The sequence below is a fragment of the Lineus longissimus genome, chromosome 11 (genome assembly GCF_910592395.1).
Source record: "Lineus longissimus chromosome 11, tnLinLong1.2, whole genome shotgun sequence".
NCBI classification, from domain to species: Eukaryota; Metazoa; Nemertea; class Pilidiophora; order Heteronemertea; family Lineidae; genus Lineus; species Lineus longissimus.
The window spans coordinates 3,672,029-3,691,030 of record NC_088318.1 but is presented as its reverse complement, the minus strand read 5'-3'; the positions used below and the strand labels follow the sequence as shown (position 1 = coordinate 3,691,030).

At 41.2% G+C, this 19,002-nt stretch overlaps 1 protein-coding gene across 6 annotated transcripts in view; it reads left to right on the top strand.

Annotated features, from left to right (window-relative positions):
• Nucleotides 1–19,002, top strand: part of LOC135495406 (calbindin-32-like) — a 49,086-nt gene that overhangs the window by 15,970 nt on the left and 14,114 nt on the right. For all 6 annotated transcript variants that reach the window (XM_064784011.1, XM_064784009.1, XM_064784010.1 and 3 more), the window contains exons 3-8: nt 13,303–13,392; nt 13,627–13,713; nt 15,792–15,848; nt 16,333–16,416; nt 18,577–18,632; nt 18,855–18,900. In XM_064784011.1, coding sequence (XP_064640081.1) covers nt 13,303–13,392; nt 13,627–13,713; nt 15,792–15,848; nt 16,333–16,416; nt 18,577–18,632; nt 18,855–18,900 — 420 coding nt within the window. The remainder of the gene's footprint in view (nt 1–13,302; nt 13,393–13,626; nt 13,714–15,791; nt 15,849–16,332; nt 16,417–18,576; nt 18,633–18,854; nt 18,901–19,002) is intronic.

Below are 19,002 nucleotides of genomic sequence, written 5' to 3'. Positions count from 1 at the left end.
TGTACCTTTCCTCGTTATTAAAGTGTGGTACGTCGAAGAAACAGTCCAGATTTTCTGTTCCAGCCCAGTAGATTATTCGAAAATATATCAAAATTGGGGTATTTAAGACAAGAATTATTACAACTACTACTCCGATCAAAATTCGCCGTCTTCGTTTCGTCATGAGAATGTGAATCCTTATCGGGAACCATACCCCGATACATCTTTCTAAGGAGAACATTACAATCAGATATGAGGACACGTTCACGCAGACCCGATTTTGATATCCAATCACCTTGCACAGGATTAGGGGCAGAGTTGAAAAGGGTGCATCTGTAAAGAAGTTACCACTGGTCTTGCCGAGGATTCCGCTCACTATCCACGAGTACGCCCCATAGAGTAGGGTGGCCAGGTCCGCAGCGGCCAGGGGAGTTAGGTATGTCACCGTCACGAGGTCCTTTCCCCGACATATCCAGAAAACGACAATCGAGAGAATGTTACCACCAATACCTAGGATGATGACGACGCCCATGATGTACTTATTGGTGAACTCCGTGACCAAACGGATTATTTGAAAGAACGAAAGCTCTTCGGGCGATACGGTTAATTGAGAAAGAGACATATCAGCAATTTCCTCATCTAAGACCCGTTGGAAAGTTAAAACTATAGTTTTGTGTATAGGAGACAGCAGACATTTCTGATCGACGTGACGATGTGTGTCAATAAAAATGACATGCTAAACCAGAGATGGCAACAGACCATCTGAGCGAATGACGCTGGGCATGATATATCTGTCTTTTCCAAGTGGCGTTATTCTTGGCGCCAATGTTGAAAGCAATAATTAGACGTTCTATTTATGTTCTCCTTCTTCCAGAGTTTTTTAGTGTAATATGTACAATGTATTGTGGGGAAAACTTAGCTAATGTATTAAATGATGATAAGCTTTTTTCTTTTCCGGTGATATATTTTGACATCACCTCCTCTGACACAAAATTGCATTGCCCAGTCACAAGCTCTTTTATGCTTGGTGATTCATTCCTCTCTTAACGTCTGGGCTTTAAATTTCTCAAGCCATTTCTTTCATAGTTCCACTTGCCATTGTCATTGAAGTTAAAAAGTTTATATCATGATGTATTCGGTTGAGTACCACTGCTAAAAAAGCTATTGGAAACCTTTCATTGGTTTGTACCCCTGAGTTAATCTATCATCCATTGCAATGAATACACCATTTCAGAATTAGTTCTCATTATTGGACAATGATAAATTGTTTGATTGATCTATAACGTGACCCAAGCCATGGTGACCTGGTCGATAATGGCGGACGTAGACTATAGGAAATAAAAAAGATCACACCGGTATTGCATTCGTTTAATTTTGCCTGGCTCTTCATAAAAATTGATTCTTTCTTTGGTGTTCCATAGAATTGCGCATGCCGACTTACCGGCTGTGAACGTCAATCATTAACTGAGTCTCCTCCTTTCACGAAGGATGGATAATACGCACAATGCTGGTAGATCGGCATGGGAATTGCGTGATGGTATTCGACATGCGATATTTGACAAAGAACTTGAGAATATCTTTCAAAATGAATTGGATTTTGAACAATGTTATTTATCTCGTCATGCACGCTATACGTATCCGGTGTCTTGGGTGTAAAAACGTTTGCGTACAACTTCTAAGAAAATATCTCATACCTCTTACATGCCGATATTGAAAGTGACATGTCAATCAAACACATCCAGACAAACGACAGGACGAGCAAGCACTGGTCTTACTGTTTTTTGAATTTCATGTTACCAATACGTTAAAGTCGAGTTCAGTTTTGAGTGCATCTCATCTACACATACATATAACTGCTGAGAAGCACTTCCGAGCACTACACTTGTCTAAAAGTAAGTTCTTATATCTGAAAGGAAACTGACAAACTTGCAATGACGTAAGAAATAACCTGGAAAAAGGACTTGACTCACGGACCTTACTATTTACCTATACTAGTTGGTATCCGTCCTACGGACGGGTTGTACTGGTACGGGCATTGTCAATTGAGTATTTCTTTGAACACCCACTGCCACTACCCCGAGACGTCAAGTTAGCCCAAGGTCTGCTGATTGTCGCACTCCCCGAGACTTCTCACCGAACACACATCCAAATGACCGAAGACAGATATAGATGCGCGATCCACGGCTGACTCGGAAATGAACACGGGGTGGTTTACCATGTCAAATGGAGTTGTCACAAAATCACCAATATCTGAGCAAAAAACACTTAAAAACTCGAGAAGATCCCCAAATATTCTTGGTTTCGGTGGTGCAGCCGCAAGATGGCAATGACGGTAACTCACAGTGGAAAAATCACGTCATTCGACCAAAGGAGTAAGCTGAAATCGGTACCTCAGTTGTCCATGGCCAACTCCGAATTTTATTATAGATTAGATAGGTGATTCCAAAGGCCAAACTGCAGTCTCGGAATTGCTCGAAAATGGACAAATATAGAGTTTTATATACATGTAGTTCACATCGTCAGTCGGACAATGAGATAATCAGCTCTTCCGGTAGATCATCGACCAATTGGCGCTAGGTCGGTTGACTTGTCCCATCACGCGGACTAAATCAACTGTCCACTTTCGATCGCTATGCCTCTGTGTTGGGTCAGTTTATTTGATCAGTTGATTCGATAGAAAACATGGTCGGTTAAATCAGAGTAGCGTCAAGAAACCATTGAAGGACTTGCTCAGTGCTGACCTTAGAAAGTAGTTTTTTCAAAGAAACGGGAACAAATGCTTGCTGTCCGATCAAATTTATTCTAGCACTGACAGTGAATTCGCCTTTTCCATTGGTTGCGAACACGCGGTGTAGTAGTCTTAAATGTTCCCCTCGAAAGTGTGTCCGCCCCTATTGTATGGCAACGGTTCTATAGAGACCACTGTTAGTAGCTCAGAAATTAACGGCACATAATCCTTTGTTCCCCGCACACTCTAATAAAGGTTTGTGAGCTTTTGAAAAACTTTCTCGGGTTTTTCAGCTTCTTACATTTATGCACCCTGCAGAGGTTTTCAGGGTCACGAAAAGTAGTTGAGGTTTTCCTCAATCTCAAAAACTCCCAAGATATTTTTCATTTCTCTGAAAAACTTGCAGTGGGTGCATAGTTATTTTGGTTGAAAAACCCTTAAAGGTATCTGATGAGAAAATAAGTCAGGCGTGTTTATGCTCCTGGAGCCATTTTTTGAAAGGCGCCTAACATGTCCTGTACAATTCAGGCTTTCTCTCAAAAAACCAACCAGGACTCGCACCCCCTCTTATCTCTGAATCAGTCACGGTCACATTTTCACAGTTTCCAATTCGATACTCGAACGAGAGCTCTCACAGTTTCCATCTTGCTACTCGAACGCGATCTCTCTCAGTTTCCACCTTGCTACTCGAACGCGATCACTCTCAGTTTCCATCTTGCTACTCGAACGCGATCACTCTCAGTTTCCATCTTGCTACTCGAACACGATCTCTCACAGTTTCCATCGTACTACTCGAAACGAGCTCTCACAGTTTCCATTTTGCTCCTCGAACAATATCATTCAGAGTTTCCATCATGCTACTCGCCCGAGATCTCTCACAGTTTCCATCTTGCTACACTCGAACGAGATCTCTCAAAGTTTCCATCTTGCTACTCGAACGAGGTCTCTCACATTTTCCATTTTGCTACTCGAACGAGATCATTCAGAGTTTCCATCATGCATGCTACTCGCACGAGATCTCTCACAGTTTCCATCTTGCTACTCGAACGAGGTCTCTTACAGTTTCCATCCAGCGTATTGAAAGGAGTCACACTTTCGGTGGGCAAGGTGATGGTTTGGGTGGTTAAACCTCCTGTGTACATGTTTCGCCATACTTGAAATTGTATTCCAACGCCACTAATACTACATGTTCCATTTCGGTGCATAAAATCCCACAATATGCTATTTTCGTGCGTTTAATGGCCTCTTCTGTGTGGAGTCCAGCCGTTATTATCGACCTTACGGGAATTCCCGAACACTACTTCAGACGAACTTCCGAAAATCTCCGAACGTTCCCGAGATGACAGCGAAGATGACGCCGCTCAAATGGTTGAGTTTGATTCATTGACTTGCGAGTGATTTATACACTATGATTTTTGCTTGCTTCCCCCCTTACATCCAATCATGTACCTCAACTCATTCCGAAAGATCGTGAGTGAACTAGCATAGATCATAAAGTTAAAAGAAAAGTTAATCATTGAAAATGACGTGGTAAACAAACCGACCATTATTATTGACATTTGCCTTTCCGTAGACCATCCACGAAATCCCCCACCTTGGGCGATATAGTTGAAATAGTTAGCGATGCCCCATACTATTATGTAAGGGAGGGTGGAGACTAGATAAAACATACTGACAAAGAGAAGGCTGATTGAACTATTGACTCCAGCTGTATTTACGCTAGCCTTTGCAGCTACTTTCTTTCGTGCCGACCAGACGCCGAATATTATAAATATATTAAGTACTAGAATGATACTACACGGCACTGCGAATGGTAGTATATTGTCATATATTGTTATGAGTAAGAATTTCTGTTGGTTGGTGAAGTAGGGGACGAAGAAAAAACATCCGATGTTTTCCTTACCACTCCAATGATAAACTTGAGAATATTCTAAGATGGGGATATTAACTAATGCCATTGTAAGCGTCATGCAACCGATCAGAAATCGACGTCTACTTTTCGTCATGAGAATGTGAATCCTTATCGGGAACCAGACCCCAATACATCTTTCTAAAGAGAACATCACGATAAGATATGATGAGATGCATGAAGAGACGCGATGTTGGTATCGAAGGAACTTGCACAGGACATGCGCCTCCATGGACATAGCCATTGGTCCACTGAAGAAATGTCCAGTTGATTTGCCAAGTATTCCACTCATAACCCACGAGTACGCTCCCCAGACTAAAGTCGTCAAATCAGCAACCGCCAGGGGCGCCAAGTATGCCACAGTCACCTGATCCTTTCGCCGACATCGCCAGAAAACGACAATCGAGAGAATGTTTCCACCAATGCCGAGGATGATGACGACGCCCAAGATGTACTTATTGGTAAACTCAGTTAACAGAGTCACAATTTGGAGTAAGACAGACAGCTCTTCTGGTGCGATCTTTATTGATGGTGAATATAACACGGGGTCTATGGCCATCTTTTAAAACTTCCCGACCTCGTCGAAACAAAATCACAAGTTATTCGGTAAAATATTTAATAACGTCGTCTCCCTCACGAAGTGAACATTTTGAAATCAAACGCGATGGAGTAACTATCTTCCGGAAAGTGAGGTTCCTACAAACCCCTTTGTACGAAATGACTATAACACAAAGGATACGAATTTCTATTCTCATGGCAGTGAAGCACATCTTGGGGAGATGCCCAAGGCTGGCGACCGTAATGCAGAAGATCTTAGTGCCTGCGTGAGGAAACCTGCGGACTCAACCAGCTTAATTGAGACAAACAATAGCGCCGAAAGACAGATGACTTTATCTTCAAATCAGGAGCTGACGCCTGTCTATTGAACGTCACTGTCACTAAATAGAAACGGGCACTTCGAAACAACGCAGAAAGTTATTGTGAAGATATTGTTGTGGACTTTGGATAGAACATTGGCGCCAGGGCTATCGTCCGAAAGCTTCTTTTCTCAGAGAGGGATCTGAGCAGTTGTCACACGTCGTCTTCACTTTACACTTGCTAGTTATCGCTTGAACTACGTAGACATGTGGAACTAAAACCGACTGCTTTCTGAAGAAAAATACCCAACTCGTCACAGGAGGATACTCATTGCCATGTTGCGATATTGCTGCAGTTGTATAAATACAGATCCATTTTCTTCGAAGTAATTTGAGTTTTGATAAAACTATTAATGTGAATCTGTTTATCTGTTCTTTTATCTTTCCTGTAGATATTTATACGAATATATATTTTCCACTCGTTATTCGAGTCACTATATTATCATGCTTTGTTGTTATGATTATCCTGTGTATTTCAAGCCCTTCTTTTTGTCAACTTTACTTGTAGTCACGTTTTGGAGATGAATTCAAATGAACTTGCACACCAGAGCTCGGTTGTTTAAAACAACGATATACATGTCCCAAAAGCCTTCGTATACGTGAAACGTGAACCATGACAAGAGACAACGTGAATCCTGTTATACACCCGGCCTTGCAGGAAAGCGCTTTATTTGATTCCCGATCAATCTGTTGGCCATGGTTCAATGATCCGTATCGGAATCCGCTATTGGAGACACTGCTCAATAATTCAAGCATTCAGCAGTAACGAGTCCCAAGGTGATGACACGTAAATCAAGATCCCAACATGAGATACCGTGTGGAGCGAGTCGAAAAATTATCAAATGCTTCTAGAGTTTTGGTTCTTGTAAAAATAAACACGGTTTCACGAAACTGTTATGAAAGTACGGTATTTTGGGTGGTTCAGTTGTTAGAACCGTTTAAAACGCTTCTGGGTTAAGGGCTAACCATCAGCCTTATAAATGGTAGAATTCTCAGTGCTTTCTCTTACAAGAAAGTGTTTCCCGATCAATCTAATTGGCCATGGTTCAATGTTCTGTGTCAGAATCCCGTTTGAGGGCATTGAACAGATAGCGAGTCCCATGGTGAGATGATTGGATCATCTCTCTCACTACCATTGCAAAAAGAGTCAAAAGATTGCTCATTAATACCAAATCGGAATGATCACACAAAGCCGTGTCCTGCCCAATTCAAGAATATTTCGTCTTCGCGGAGACACGCGAACTAGTTTCAAAAGGCAAGATTGGATTTGAGTAATCAACGCCAGAACCAATGCAGCCCGCTTAGTCTAGAAATGGTCCGATTGATTTTACATTACACAGTCGAAATTCTGAATTGAATGGCTAAGCATCTTCTGTAATGTCCATAATTTTTGTCATTAGTTTGGTCGATAAATTTTCTTTTGCCACCCGATTGACTCTATCATACCAAATTGCTCGAAGGGCTCCTGGCGCTTATTTTCTAGCGTGTGACTATCTCTTTGGAAACTGCTATTGAACAAAACTATCTCTTACCCTGGTATGCAGATAGAGTATCTACCTAAACGTTTTCTTCAGGGTCTAATAACAAGTATTGCGATAAAATCCATGCTTCATTCTCGAGGATCAATGTCAGTATTCTCCCTGTCCAACTGTTGTTACATTGATGAAAAAAATCGGACCAGTATTGTTCGCGCACCAGAGCCAAAAACGATGCAGACATAACATTTACGAATACTTTGTGATATAGTTTCCAGGATCTGTACCAAGTATTGTTTATACAGAGTATGTACCGAGTTTTGTTACAATCTATAAGCTTCGTGATATAGTTTCAAGGGTCTGTCCCAAGTATTGTTACAGTGTACGTACCAAGTAGTGTTACAATCTATACTTTGTGATATCGTTTCCAGGGTCTGTACCAAGTATTGTTACAGAGTAGGCTACATACCGAGTAGTGTTACCATCTGAGCTTTGTGACATCGTTTCCAGGGTCTGTACCAAGTATTGTCACAGAGTACATACCGAGTAGTGTTACCATCTGAGCTTTGTGACATCGTTTCCAGGGTCTGTACCAAGTATTGTTACAGAGTACATACCGAGTAGTGTTACAATCTATACTTTGTGATATCGTTTCCAGGGTCTGTACCAAGTATTGTTACAGAGTAGGCTACATACCGAGTAGTGTTACCATCTGAGCTTTGTGACATCGTTTCCAGGGTCTGTACCAAGTATTGTCACAGAGTACATACCGAGTAGTGTTACCATCTGAGCTTTGTGACATCGTTTCCAGGGTCTGTACCAAGTATTGTCACAGAGTACATACCGAGTAGTGTTACCATCTGAGCTTTGTGATATCGTTTCCAGGGTCTGTACCAAGTATTGTTACAGAGTACATACCGAGTAGTGTTACAATCTATACTTTGTGATATCGTTTCCAGGGTCTGTACCAAGTATTGTTACAGAGTAGGCTACATACCGAGTAGTGTTACCATCTGAGCTTTGTGACATCGTTTCCAGGGTCTGTACCAAGTATTGTCACAGAGTACATACCGAGTAGTGTTACCATCTGAGCTTTGTGATATCGTTTCCAGGGTCTGTACCAAGTATTGTCACAGAGTACATACCGAGTAGTGTTACCATCTGAGCTTTGTGACATCGTTTCCAGGGTCTGTACCAAGTATTGTCACAGAGTACATACCGAGTAGTGTTACCATCTGAGCTTTGTGATATCGTTTCCAGGGTCTGTACCAAGTATTGTTACAGAGTACATACCGAGTAGTGTTACAATCTATACTTTGTGATATCGTTTCCAGGGTCTGTACCAAGTATTGTTACAGTGTACACTGTACCTGTCCATTAATCATATAGTACATCACCCTGGATATTGTCGAATCATGATTAGATGGTTGAACAAATATCCCCTGTAGACCCAACCATGATGGATGACCGATAAGAGACTGGCTAAGTAATCTTATCTATGAGAAACGTTTGCTCGAAATTGGAGCTTGTAATTCTCGGCCAATCACTCGTTCGTGACAGTCTTCGTCTGGATATAGTTACCAAGAGCGAGATAATAGTCAGTCACGAAACGGATTGCCCATGTTGCTTTTAACCCTTTAGAATGATTAGACTTGGCCCATATTCTTAATACCCTCCGTCACTGAGCGGTGGAGGGGAGATAGATTAACTCGCTACAGTATATGCATACCGCCCTACTAAGGCAAAACTGACATTTTGGTCAAAATGAGATAATGATAAAATCAGTTTCATCTGAATCTCGCGATCATTCTGACATGTGTTGCGATAGACTTTGTAATATTTTGTTTGGGATATCAAAAGGAAAAAAAACACACTCTTTTCTTCGCGTTTTCCATCAATCAATTAGAAGTATATGTAATCGTGATTTATCAACACCGTCCAAATGTCAATTAAGGCATTTCGCATCAGCTATGCCGCAGTGCATGGTATTTTCCTTTGAAAAATGTTGTTTCATTTTTATCACGATAGTACAATGTATAATGATAGTGAAAGAAGGTGCATTTTTCGATTTCCGCGAAAGAATGGGCTTACCACAATAATGCTAATGGTGAATGCATTAGGAACCAAGTGCAATGCCTCGCACTAGCGAACTGGTCATGTCAGCCTTGAATTACATGTATATGCGCACTATAAGACCCAATTAAGGGTATACGTAATTTTCAAATAAAATTATGTGGTTAACTCAGTTTTTACCAAAACATCATTCGGCCACTTTCTTATGCATAACAGGTCTTATGGATATCCAACAAGAAAATGCTTTTTTGCAGTTCGTGATAGACTGTAACTTATCATAAGGACGACAAGATCTCGATCAAGATGTGAAACCCTGTGTTTTAACGCTGAGTGCAAATCGCAAATGGAGAAGTCTAATGTCCAGGCTGCTTCATCCCAGTTCTCCAAACCGGTCAGTGACACTTTGAGTACGTCGATACATGTATGTGTCTAGATCTCAAGTCCGTTGACGTGTTCTCCTCTCTAACGGCAAAGCCGTAAATGGACCAAAGGTAGAAAACTCCTCCTTTTGCTTGTCAGCTAATAAAAGTCATCCATTACGATAAACACTGCTTTAGCTCGGCAACGACGTTATCGATCAGTACCCGCGATTCACAATCCATTTGGGCACCAAAGAGTCTTGACTTATATTCTACCATTACTTTGAACCTACACTCTTAAAAAATGGGTTAAAACACCTTTTAGTGCACCATATAAGCGTACATTTTTCGTTGACGATTGGTATCGCCTGGGCTGCTGGGGCCTTGAGTGGTCGATATAGGGGAAGGTGTGCCTTTGACTGGACAGAGAAGTCGTCACTGCGTACTTGTCTCGGTAGCCCTTCCTTTCTTCTTAAAAAGCACTCTTCTACAATTTCGTGCTATGTGGCGATCGTTCTCAGTTTATGACCCTGCAAAAAGGATTGTAATGTTTTTGTTGGCAGCAATTATTATTGCGTGCCTGTCACTGGAGACATCGTCAAGGGAAAAGGTGCAATTAAGGATTATTTTATGCGCGAATCTCTGGCTCGTATGACGTGTGTATGACGTATATCTCTCACAATCGTAGAAGTATATTTGATGGAAGAGTAATCTGTGATGTTTCGTAACACGTTTTTCATGATTAACTGAGGTATATTTGAGACTAGGTTGCGACCCATACTAGGCATTTTTTCAGGTCTCAAGAGGATGACCTAGCATATACGAGTCGCAAGCTAGTCTCAAATAAACCTCAGTTGATCACGAAAAAGGTGTTACGAAACATTATTACGCACCAATTTGAGAGCAATATTTCGCTGTGTTCACTTCAAGCATAAAATCTGAGCAAGCATAAAATCTGAGAAGGGTTGACAGCTACAAATACCAAAAGAAATAAGCGCAAGCTCTATGTATTATGCTAATACTTAGAAACACAAACCTTTTGCCCTTACTATGAAATATCTAACTCTTCTGTTTTTGAAAATTACATGTACACGTATGTTATTTCATTGATCATTATTTAGAATAGAAGAGCTCGATCACTTCTCTTATAGCCTCTTCAATTGGAAATATGTAGAATTATTGTATAGGGAATACTTGGGTTGTTGGTCGTAAATGTCAGATGTCTGATGTGTTTCTAATAGTTTTCTTCCAGGTAAATGTATTCTAAAGGGAGTCGTCACACACCTTATATATACCTTTGTATCATGACCTTTAATTAGTATTTGGGCCCGCGTGCTGGTAAGGAATAGGCTCTTGGTGTACAGTGAACTTGTGATGATGTTGTGAAGGCAAACGTTGAAATCATGTCTTGAATGCCAGTTTAAGTCCGTGAATTTAGCGGCCGCGCCATTCCAGAAATGCCGACTGCTGCCTAGGGCAGTAACTAACGTCCACCTGCCAGTAGCCACCTTGTACATCAAGCAAACAATTAGCAATCAGGTTGGGGATAATCAGCTTGTGGCAGAACTGTTTTTCATCATTTACCATTAGCTGGTTTGGCGGCCAATTCCCATTTCACGATTTAATTACCAAAAGAGCGCTATGTGGGGAATGGTTTTTGTCCCTTATACAGACTGTCATAGCTTGCTATATATATGTAATACATTGTCGAATTCACATTGTAAGTCATCCATAAGGGCCCATACGACTTCCTGCAAGAAGGGGCTGAGAAATTTGTTTTCATCATCTATCTCGTATCAGCCGGCGCGATATAATATGATTTCGGAAGGTAATACTCATCATATTGGTTTGCCAGAACACTAATAACTATGATAGATTGATAGTTAGTAGCCAGTCTAAGTTAACGGCCAATGCATGATGATATCAAGACAGTTTGATTATCATGATATAGACATAAATTTGGCCAAGTTCTGCTGTCAGCTGGGTTCTCAAAGTAAGAACATGGATCATTTTTAAAACAATACATACACATGGTAATAGCACACAGGACTAAGTGCAATTTTAAAGAAAAGGAGAAACTTTTTACACTCACTGACATTATTTATTTTTCTTTCATCTCCTTCGTCATGAGGAAGTCACATTTTGACCATCAGACTTTTCGGGCCAATACACTTCTACGATATTATCTTAGCCAAGGTGTTGGCAAACAACTATGAAGTTTCTAATAGTATGTTACTTTTCAAATATCTTCTGAACACCTCTTCAATTCCATTCCAATAACGACGAAATGATCAAAGAGGGCTTGAGGCGACAGTGTTGCTGGCAACTTACAAAAATGAGCAAAATTTGACAAGTATTCTCAAAATGCCTGTCGCCGAACTAGGCTTGAGGGTTCAGTCAACAAATATCAAGCTAGCCAGAATGTCTCAAGTTGATTGTATTGAAGAACGCTTCTATAGTCACACCAAGAACTGATTTTGTCAATGTTGGCGGTATTGAAATTAAATTCAGGCATTTTGGTGAGGACAGAATTGATATTGATTTTAAAACCGTTAATATTGCTCGCAGCCACTTTCCCTGTCAATAAATATGAAATGAATCTTTATTTGTAATCTCGCCAATGTCTTACAACGGGCACTCTCCCAATATATACTATCGTTACCAAGAACCATACGAGTTTCAAGTGGCCGCGCTGCTGGCCGGAGTTCAGAGCTGGCCTCCCAACGGCTAACGCTAACTAAGCCGGCACATCGCGTGTCGTGGATATCCAATACGTGTTCACCCACCGCCCCAGAATTAACGTTTAATTCAATAGCAACATTATCAAAATTCAATAACACTTGAACCGACTGAGTGAATGTTGCCTCTGATTAAAAACAGAAAAAGTCAAATAAATTGTATATCTCCGGTTTAATTGACTTTACCGTGACCCTATGATCGTTCAATAATTTCTGTTGGTTACCGACCAGTGTATCAAATTGAGACAGTTCCTTTGGCTTTGGTCATTTGGTAATTTCCTGAATGAATTGACTGATTGACATTTATCGATTGATCCATTATGTACATTGTACTTAGTGAGCTGTAACCTGAAATCGGTTAGAGCGGGGATATTCGATTACATCTGTCGGCAAGACCTGTTAGGCAGGTTATGTAAGCCTTACGAAGAGCTACGAACGTCGAAGTGCGGAGTACGTCCTGTAAATAATAATAATACACACTACTTATAAAGCGCCTTTCCAAAGCCTGATCAAGGCGCTACCCTACCAAAGTGTTTCTGAAACAACCAAATCTTTAGCCGACTTTTGAATGTGTCAATGTTTGGAGAGAGTTTAACATGCTGGGGGAGACCGTTCCACACCACGGGCACAGGATGAGAAATCATCCTGTGAAATGCATTTTATCAGTACAAGGTATTTGAAACTCCACAGAAAAGCCTGTATTAGTTCAAACAGTGAGTCTCGTTAATCGTATTTTATCAAGAAGATGATTCTTGAGTGTCGTTAATGAATTAACACAGGGCCTGAGGACAGCACAGGCGTTCGTAATTCGTATTCCGTCGTTCTTTGTAAAGATTTACGAAACCTAGCCACTGTTGGGATAACGGATAAATTTATTTCTTCTTTTTCTTCTTCTTTCTCCTCTCTTACAATCCTGTTCGTAGGATCTACTCGGCAGTCTTCTGCATGTCCACCCTGTCACAGTCCAGACGGTTCTGCTTCCATCAGGTGCTTTGATATTACGTTGGCCTCCCTCATAAGATAGGATAACGCTGTGTTGTTCTCATTCACTGCCTTCATTTATACACATGTACATGCATTTGAAACAGTACTGTACTAATTGTCTGTCATCTTTGTATTTTTAGGCCATATCAGACGCTGCCTTGGTTGACTTAAAGACGGCTTTCCTTGAAGCCTTTGACGATAACAATGACCAGCGAATAGAAATTGGTGAAGTAGGTCATGCTACATGACTTTAAATTTTATGAACTTCCCCGCTGTTTATAATCTGACTTAATCCATCAATAATTTGACTTAATCAGTAGCATTTTATATAGAGCCAATCGGCAAATGTTGCACAAGTAAGTGAACGCTGCCATCATTATGCAACAAATCAGCAAATAATATTTTTCTCGTTAATGCAACATTCTATAGTTAAATGACTTCAAAGGAGTTCCTTTCCTTTTCAGCTTGCCCAGATTCTTCCAACAGAGCAGAATTTCCTGTTACTGTTTCGTCGGGACAATCCGCTGGATTCGAGTGTAGAGTTCATGAAAGTAAGTATGCACACAAAATCTTGACCACAAAGGTTTTTGTATCTCATCAAAATTTACCCCGGCCACATTTATATACGGAGTACATGTATAAGTCCATGAGGTTCAGACGATGGTATGTATCAGGGCCTGTATAATGGTTTAACTGTAAAGTGGGACGATACAATGTATAGCGTAGTTGATATCAGACTTAGTTTTCTTGACATTTTTCGCAAAATGTACAATGTTCAATTGTGCGTTGGCGAATTTCGTTACATAGTTATAGAAACCAATGGCCCTGGAAGTCGTGTAACATGTGGAGTCTTTGTGCCGCGGACTCTTTCTCCGGGGACACCGCGGTTTGATGCTCGCTGGATGGGCGATTTTTCGCATGATATTAGTACATTAGAGAATTTCCATAGTGAAAACACGAACAAAAGTATCGCTGGCGTACACAGCGGTAATACAAGCACCTGACCAATGTAGTATTGGCGACGTCGAATGAATAAATGATGCTACTGTGGTTATTCGATTACGAGAGAAAGCCGTAGTGGTCTCAATAACTGTATCACCACCGCAAAAAGATGCATTATTAAGCAAGAGTCACTACAAGCATGTTTTCTCTCTGATTAGACCGTCAACTACTAGGAAAAGGCAGGTGTCATTTCATTGCTGCTTTCACACTTACAGACTCCAAAGTTTCTCTGTTGCGATAGACGTACCAGGCCATTCATCGATTTCATTCGGTCGCCCGCGATCTTGGTTCCTTTGGTTTCCATGAGAGCCTGACATAACTTGGTGCGTGCAGCTGTACACGTAGATGTACATTAAATGTAAACATTGTTGCATATGGTACCATGGCTACCAGCCCTCTGAAAGTGATGAATATGTCACGGTTCGTCCGGCCGGCGCGGAATCAAACATTCTCATTCCACCAGATGCATATTTTAGTCTACCAATCTAAATGTCCAGTATGACCCCCTCCCGAGTCGATAATGTATTTATTAATATTATATTCCACTATAATATTCTATTCCTCCGACCCTCTTCACTTGGAAGCACTTTCGAACGATCATTTTGCGGCTAAGGGTCGTGGCTTTGGGCCTCTTGGCGTTGATAACTTCGTAATGCGAATTCTGGTCGCGTCTGTTTTGCTCTGTGGTGCGCTCGTGTCACACCTTTGCCTCCTTAAGGTGTAGCGCAGACGTCGGGCGGTTGAGTTTGGCAACATTCAGGAGATTATTTTGTCAATCAACACACTCACGATTGGTAAATAACTTCACCAAAGATTTATAAGGATTTATAACTGATCACCAATGGCATTTGGTGGCAAGGGACTGAAAACGTTTCAAATGCTGGCAAGGTTTGGAGCTCAAGGGAGTATACATGCTTCGCAAAATTGGTCGCTTGCATTGGAACTAACTTTTTCCCCCTTGTCCTCATTAAAGGCATTCAAGTGTGTTGGTCAACCATGACTATCTCCTTTGTACCTCCACCATAAGGCCTAGTTTCCCCTTATGACATCATTATTTCGGACACTTAGCGCCCCATTTCTGGAAAAGGTGTAATATCCGAATCTTCAACTCTAACGTCAAGTTAGTCCTATTCTATAGGCTCAGAAGCATGGCGAGTCAAAAGAAAGGTGATGAAAAAGAGCCAAACATTTGTCAGTTATTGACTGCGAAGAATCCTCCAGATAACTGGCAGCAAAATGTGTCAAGTCAAAAACTGTGGAAGAGAGCCACACAGGCCAAATTGAGGAGGTGATCCCAAAAGGCTAATGGAGTTGGATGACCAATCTCTGTGGAAGCCCATCTCTAGCATTACAAGGCAAACCTTGTCTTGGAATCCACACGGGAAAAGAAACAGATGATGGCCGCAGACACCTGGAAGCGAGACACAATAGCAGATTCAAGACTGATGGGATACAGTTGGAAAGAAATCGACAAGCTGGCAAAGAGGCGGAGATGGCGGAGACTCTGTTTATTGATGGTCCTATGTGCTGAATAGCAAAAGTGGCGTGTAGAACCGAAAAAAATACGGAGATGCGATGAAATCCTCATTCTTTAGACACTTATTTTATCTCGTTTTGTTGTTTATAGGTGTGGAAGCAGTTCGACCGAGACAATAGTGGTTACATTGATGCTGATGAACTTAAGGTAAGGTTGCCTTAAACAATAATAGTACGGACAGATTTTCTGGCTCAGAGATTGACGTCAGACCACTGCCATTACGATTGCCCCAGTTGTTCCCCCTTCGACCCGAGATTTTGTCAGGTGGCTTTCAAAGACCTATGGTTTTCACTCAACTAAATGGAAAGTTGATGAGTACTGTCATGTCTAAATCAATCATATATTAGAAAAGGCTGATGACCCTGATACTGTAAACGTGGCTGTGTCCCGTCGTCGGCAGCTAATTCGTCCGCGAATCTGTTCAGATCAAAATTAGTACGGCATCCTTTTAATTTAACTATCAAATATGTCTATGGCTTTGATATCGGGCCTTCAAAGCACTTGTTGTTTCTCTCTTGCTTAAGAATTTCGTGATGGATTAATCTCGGCCGCACGAAGTACGGACAAAGTCGCGTCTATACATGTACAGTACAGTTATTAGATAATGATAATTTCGACTGACTTTTTTCAGGAATTTCTCAAACATCTGCTGAAAGAGGCTCGCCCAGACGTAACAATAACAGAAGAGAAAATCATAGAATACACAGACGCAATGGTAAGCCGGTCGAATAACACTTTATTTTCATCGCAAAGCTTATACCAAATCTCTCACTCGACAGTCAGATCGTAGCTACATTTACCCTGCGTCTTTCTCTACTCGTCATGCCCGGACAGTGCAGCTTGATTTTAATCAACATCGGTTGGCTCAGGCTCAATCAAAATTTGGCAGGAAGACAAGTAACTGGTCTTGTTCATGTGCACATTACCAAAGGTTAATAGTTACTTTCTCTACTTAGTTGGCGACTGTTCGACAATATCTCATACTTGTTGTCACTTCTGTTACGCCACTGACTTGTTATCGATTGCTCTCTATATGAGAAAGGCGACTGCAAAGGTGGCAACGACATTGGCCGGATCGAACTCGACCAGTCCGTATATTACGCTATTCGTGTACCCTGGCCGTATTTGAAGAGTGCGCGGTGACCTCACCAAGGCCATACGTTAGTTTACCTTTCATCAGCGTATCGATTAAACCAAGTATTTCGTTATTGAAAGACTCTGATCAAACAAGCAAAACACAGGCATGGTCAATCATATTCGCTTGGATGCTGATTCGCTTCTCATTAACACCTAATGATGCCTTCGTTAATGTGTTGCCATCAAAGCTAGTAACTGCTCTTGCATATGGAACATGACACAAAAAGATCCTTGAAATAATGAGAAGATGGTTCGGAGAAAAGATTCTCTTTGAACGGACCATAACTGGTCAATTCTCAATTTACTTTGGAAGATCATGTAGCAGAGGTTGTAACGCGTGTGGCAGAGGTTGTAACGCGTGTGGCAGAGGTTGTAACGCGTGTGGCAGAGGTTGTAACGCGTGTGGCAGAGGTTGTAACGCGTGTGGCAGAGGTTGTAACGCGTGTGGCAGAGGTTGTAACGCGTGTGGCAGAGGTGGTGGAGTTTGTAAAGGAATGTCCATCTAAAGCATAATGGTGGTACTTTCATTTCTAACAAATCATCACACCATGGTAGTTCTTTTCAATGAACTACCTTTGTGACCTTGAGCTGGCAGAGCGGTCTTCTGTGATCTGCTCCTTACATGCACAGTTTCGAAAGCCGGTGAAACGCGTATTTGATGATGATGATGATGATGATGATGATGATGCAGAAGAAGATTCACTGGTGTGTTGATTGAAGTCACTCTTGGCTGACAGTTACTACTGCTGATGATGCCCCATCGACTGCGATGGCATGAATCAATTGTAATTAAGTAAGGTATAAATTATCGTCATGTGACATAGGAATGCCGCCATTAGCACTAAACCATATGTTATCTTCCGTCAGAAAGACCTTGGAATTATCGATTTAGCTTCGATTGCTACTTGTTGAAAGCCCAAGCACGTGGGCGAGGCTGGGCGTGAACAAGGTTTCACTAAAGTATTATTTCCGTAGTTAGTGAAAAGCCCATTATTTGACCCATTTAACCGAAAGCTCTCCTGATGGTCTATGTATTCGGTACTAAGTATATGAGTTTTTTTTACAGCAAATATGCACATTCAACACCTGAGTCTTCTTTGAAAGGTTTCAATTATTCCCCGAAATTGACACCCTCAGATTTTTCAATCGTAATTTAAGTGATTGATGAAGACAGATAACTTTCAGATTTTAAGCAGGGCTTGAAAAAAGATCCGTCACCCGTGGGTGGGAGCAGTATCTTGAAAGGAAAGCTTTTCCTGGCGCACTGTGAGGGGTTTCGCCATTTGAAATGTTATCGTATACCTCAATACATTGGCTTAATTTGTTAGAGAAGAGAGCTCTTTGCCAGATCGGACGGGTTCTTCTCATTTTAAAATGTTTAGAATAATATTCGTAGGTTATTCGATAGGGAAGAAGGGGAGCGCTATGCACTTTCCATGTAGGCTGTTCAAGAGAGAAGAGGGAGCGCAAAACGAATGCTGAACCACTGAGCGAGCAAACACTAAAATCTTTAATCAAATTTTTGATAAGCATTTGCTTGTAAAACGAAACTTAACACTTAACACTTTCGCTCGCAGCCAGTGCCGAAAAACCGCGATTTCGGTATCAGTACACTTCCGGTGCGTGGCAAATCGAGTGATTTTGGTGATGAAAACAGACCCCCTTTTAAAGAAAATACATAGAAATCTCTTTTTGCGATGTGATATTCGAAATGATATTTATTTATGTTGCATTTCAGCTTCAGCTGTTCGATCAGAATCGGGATGGAAAGTTACAGCTGAGTGAAATGGCAAAGTAAGTTTTTTAGAAAGCAAAGGGGAAGCAGATCTGTGTGATCGGCGGCACCATTATTCTTTGTAACGTGACCGTTGATTAGTCAAAATAGTGAACATCCTATGAGCTTGACCAATTACATCAAGTTTTACTGACATCGATGAGTTTGGTCTGTCTTTACCCGAGTCTTTCAACTCACCAAATGTATAATTTTTCAAAGTTTTTTTCAATCTTTTCGAACAGGCTACTTCCGGTTAAGGAAAATTTCCTCTGCCGACCAATTTTCAAGGTGAGTCATCTCAGTAAACCATTCAAATACAACTTAAATGCAACTGTAACTTTTTCAGATTAAGCCTGTGTTAACCTGCAGTTCTAGTTTTCTAGTCATCCA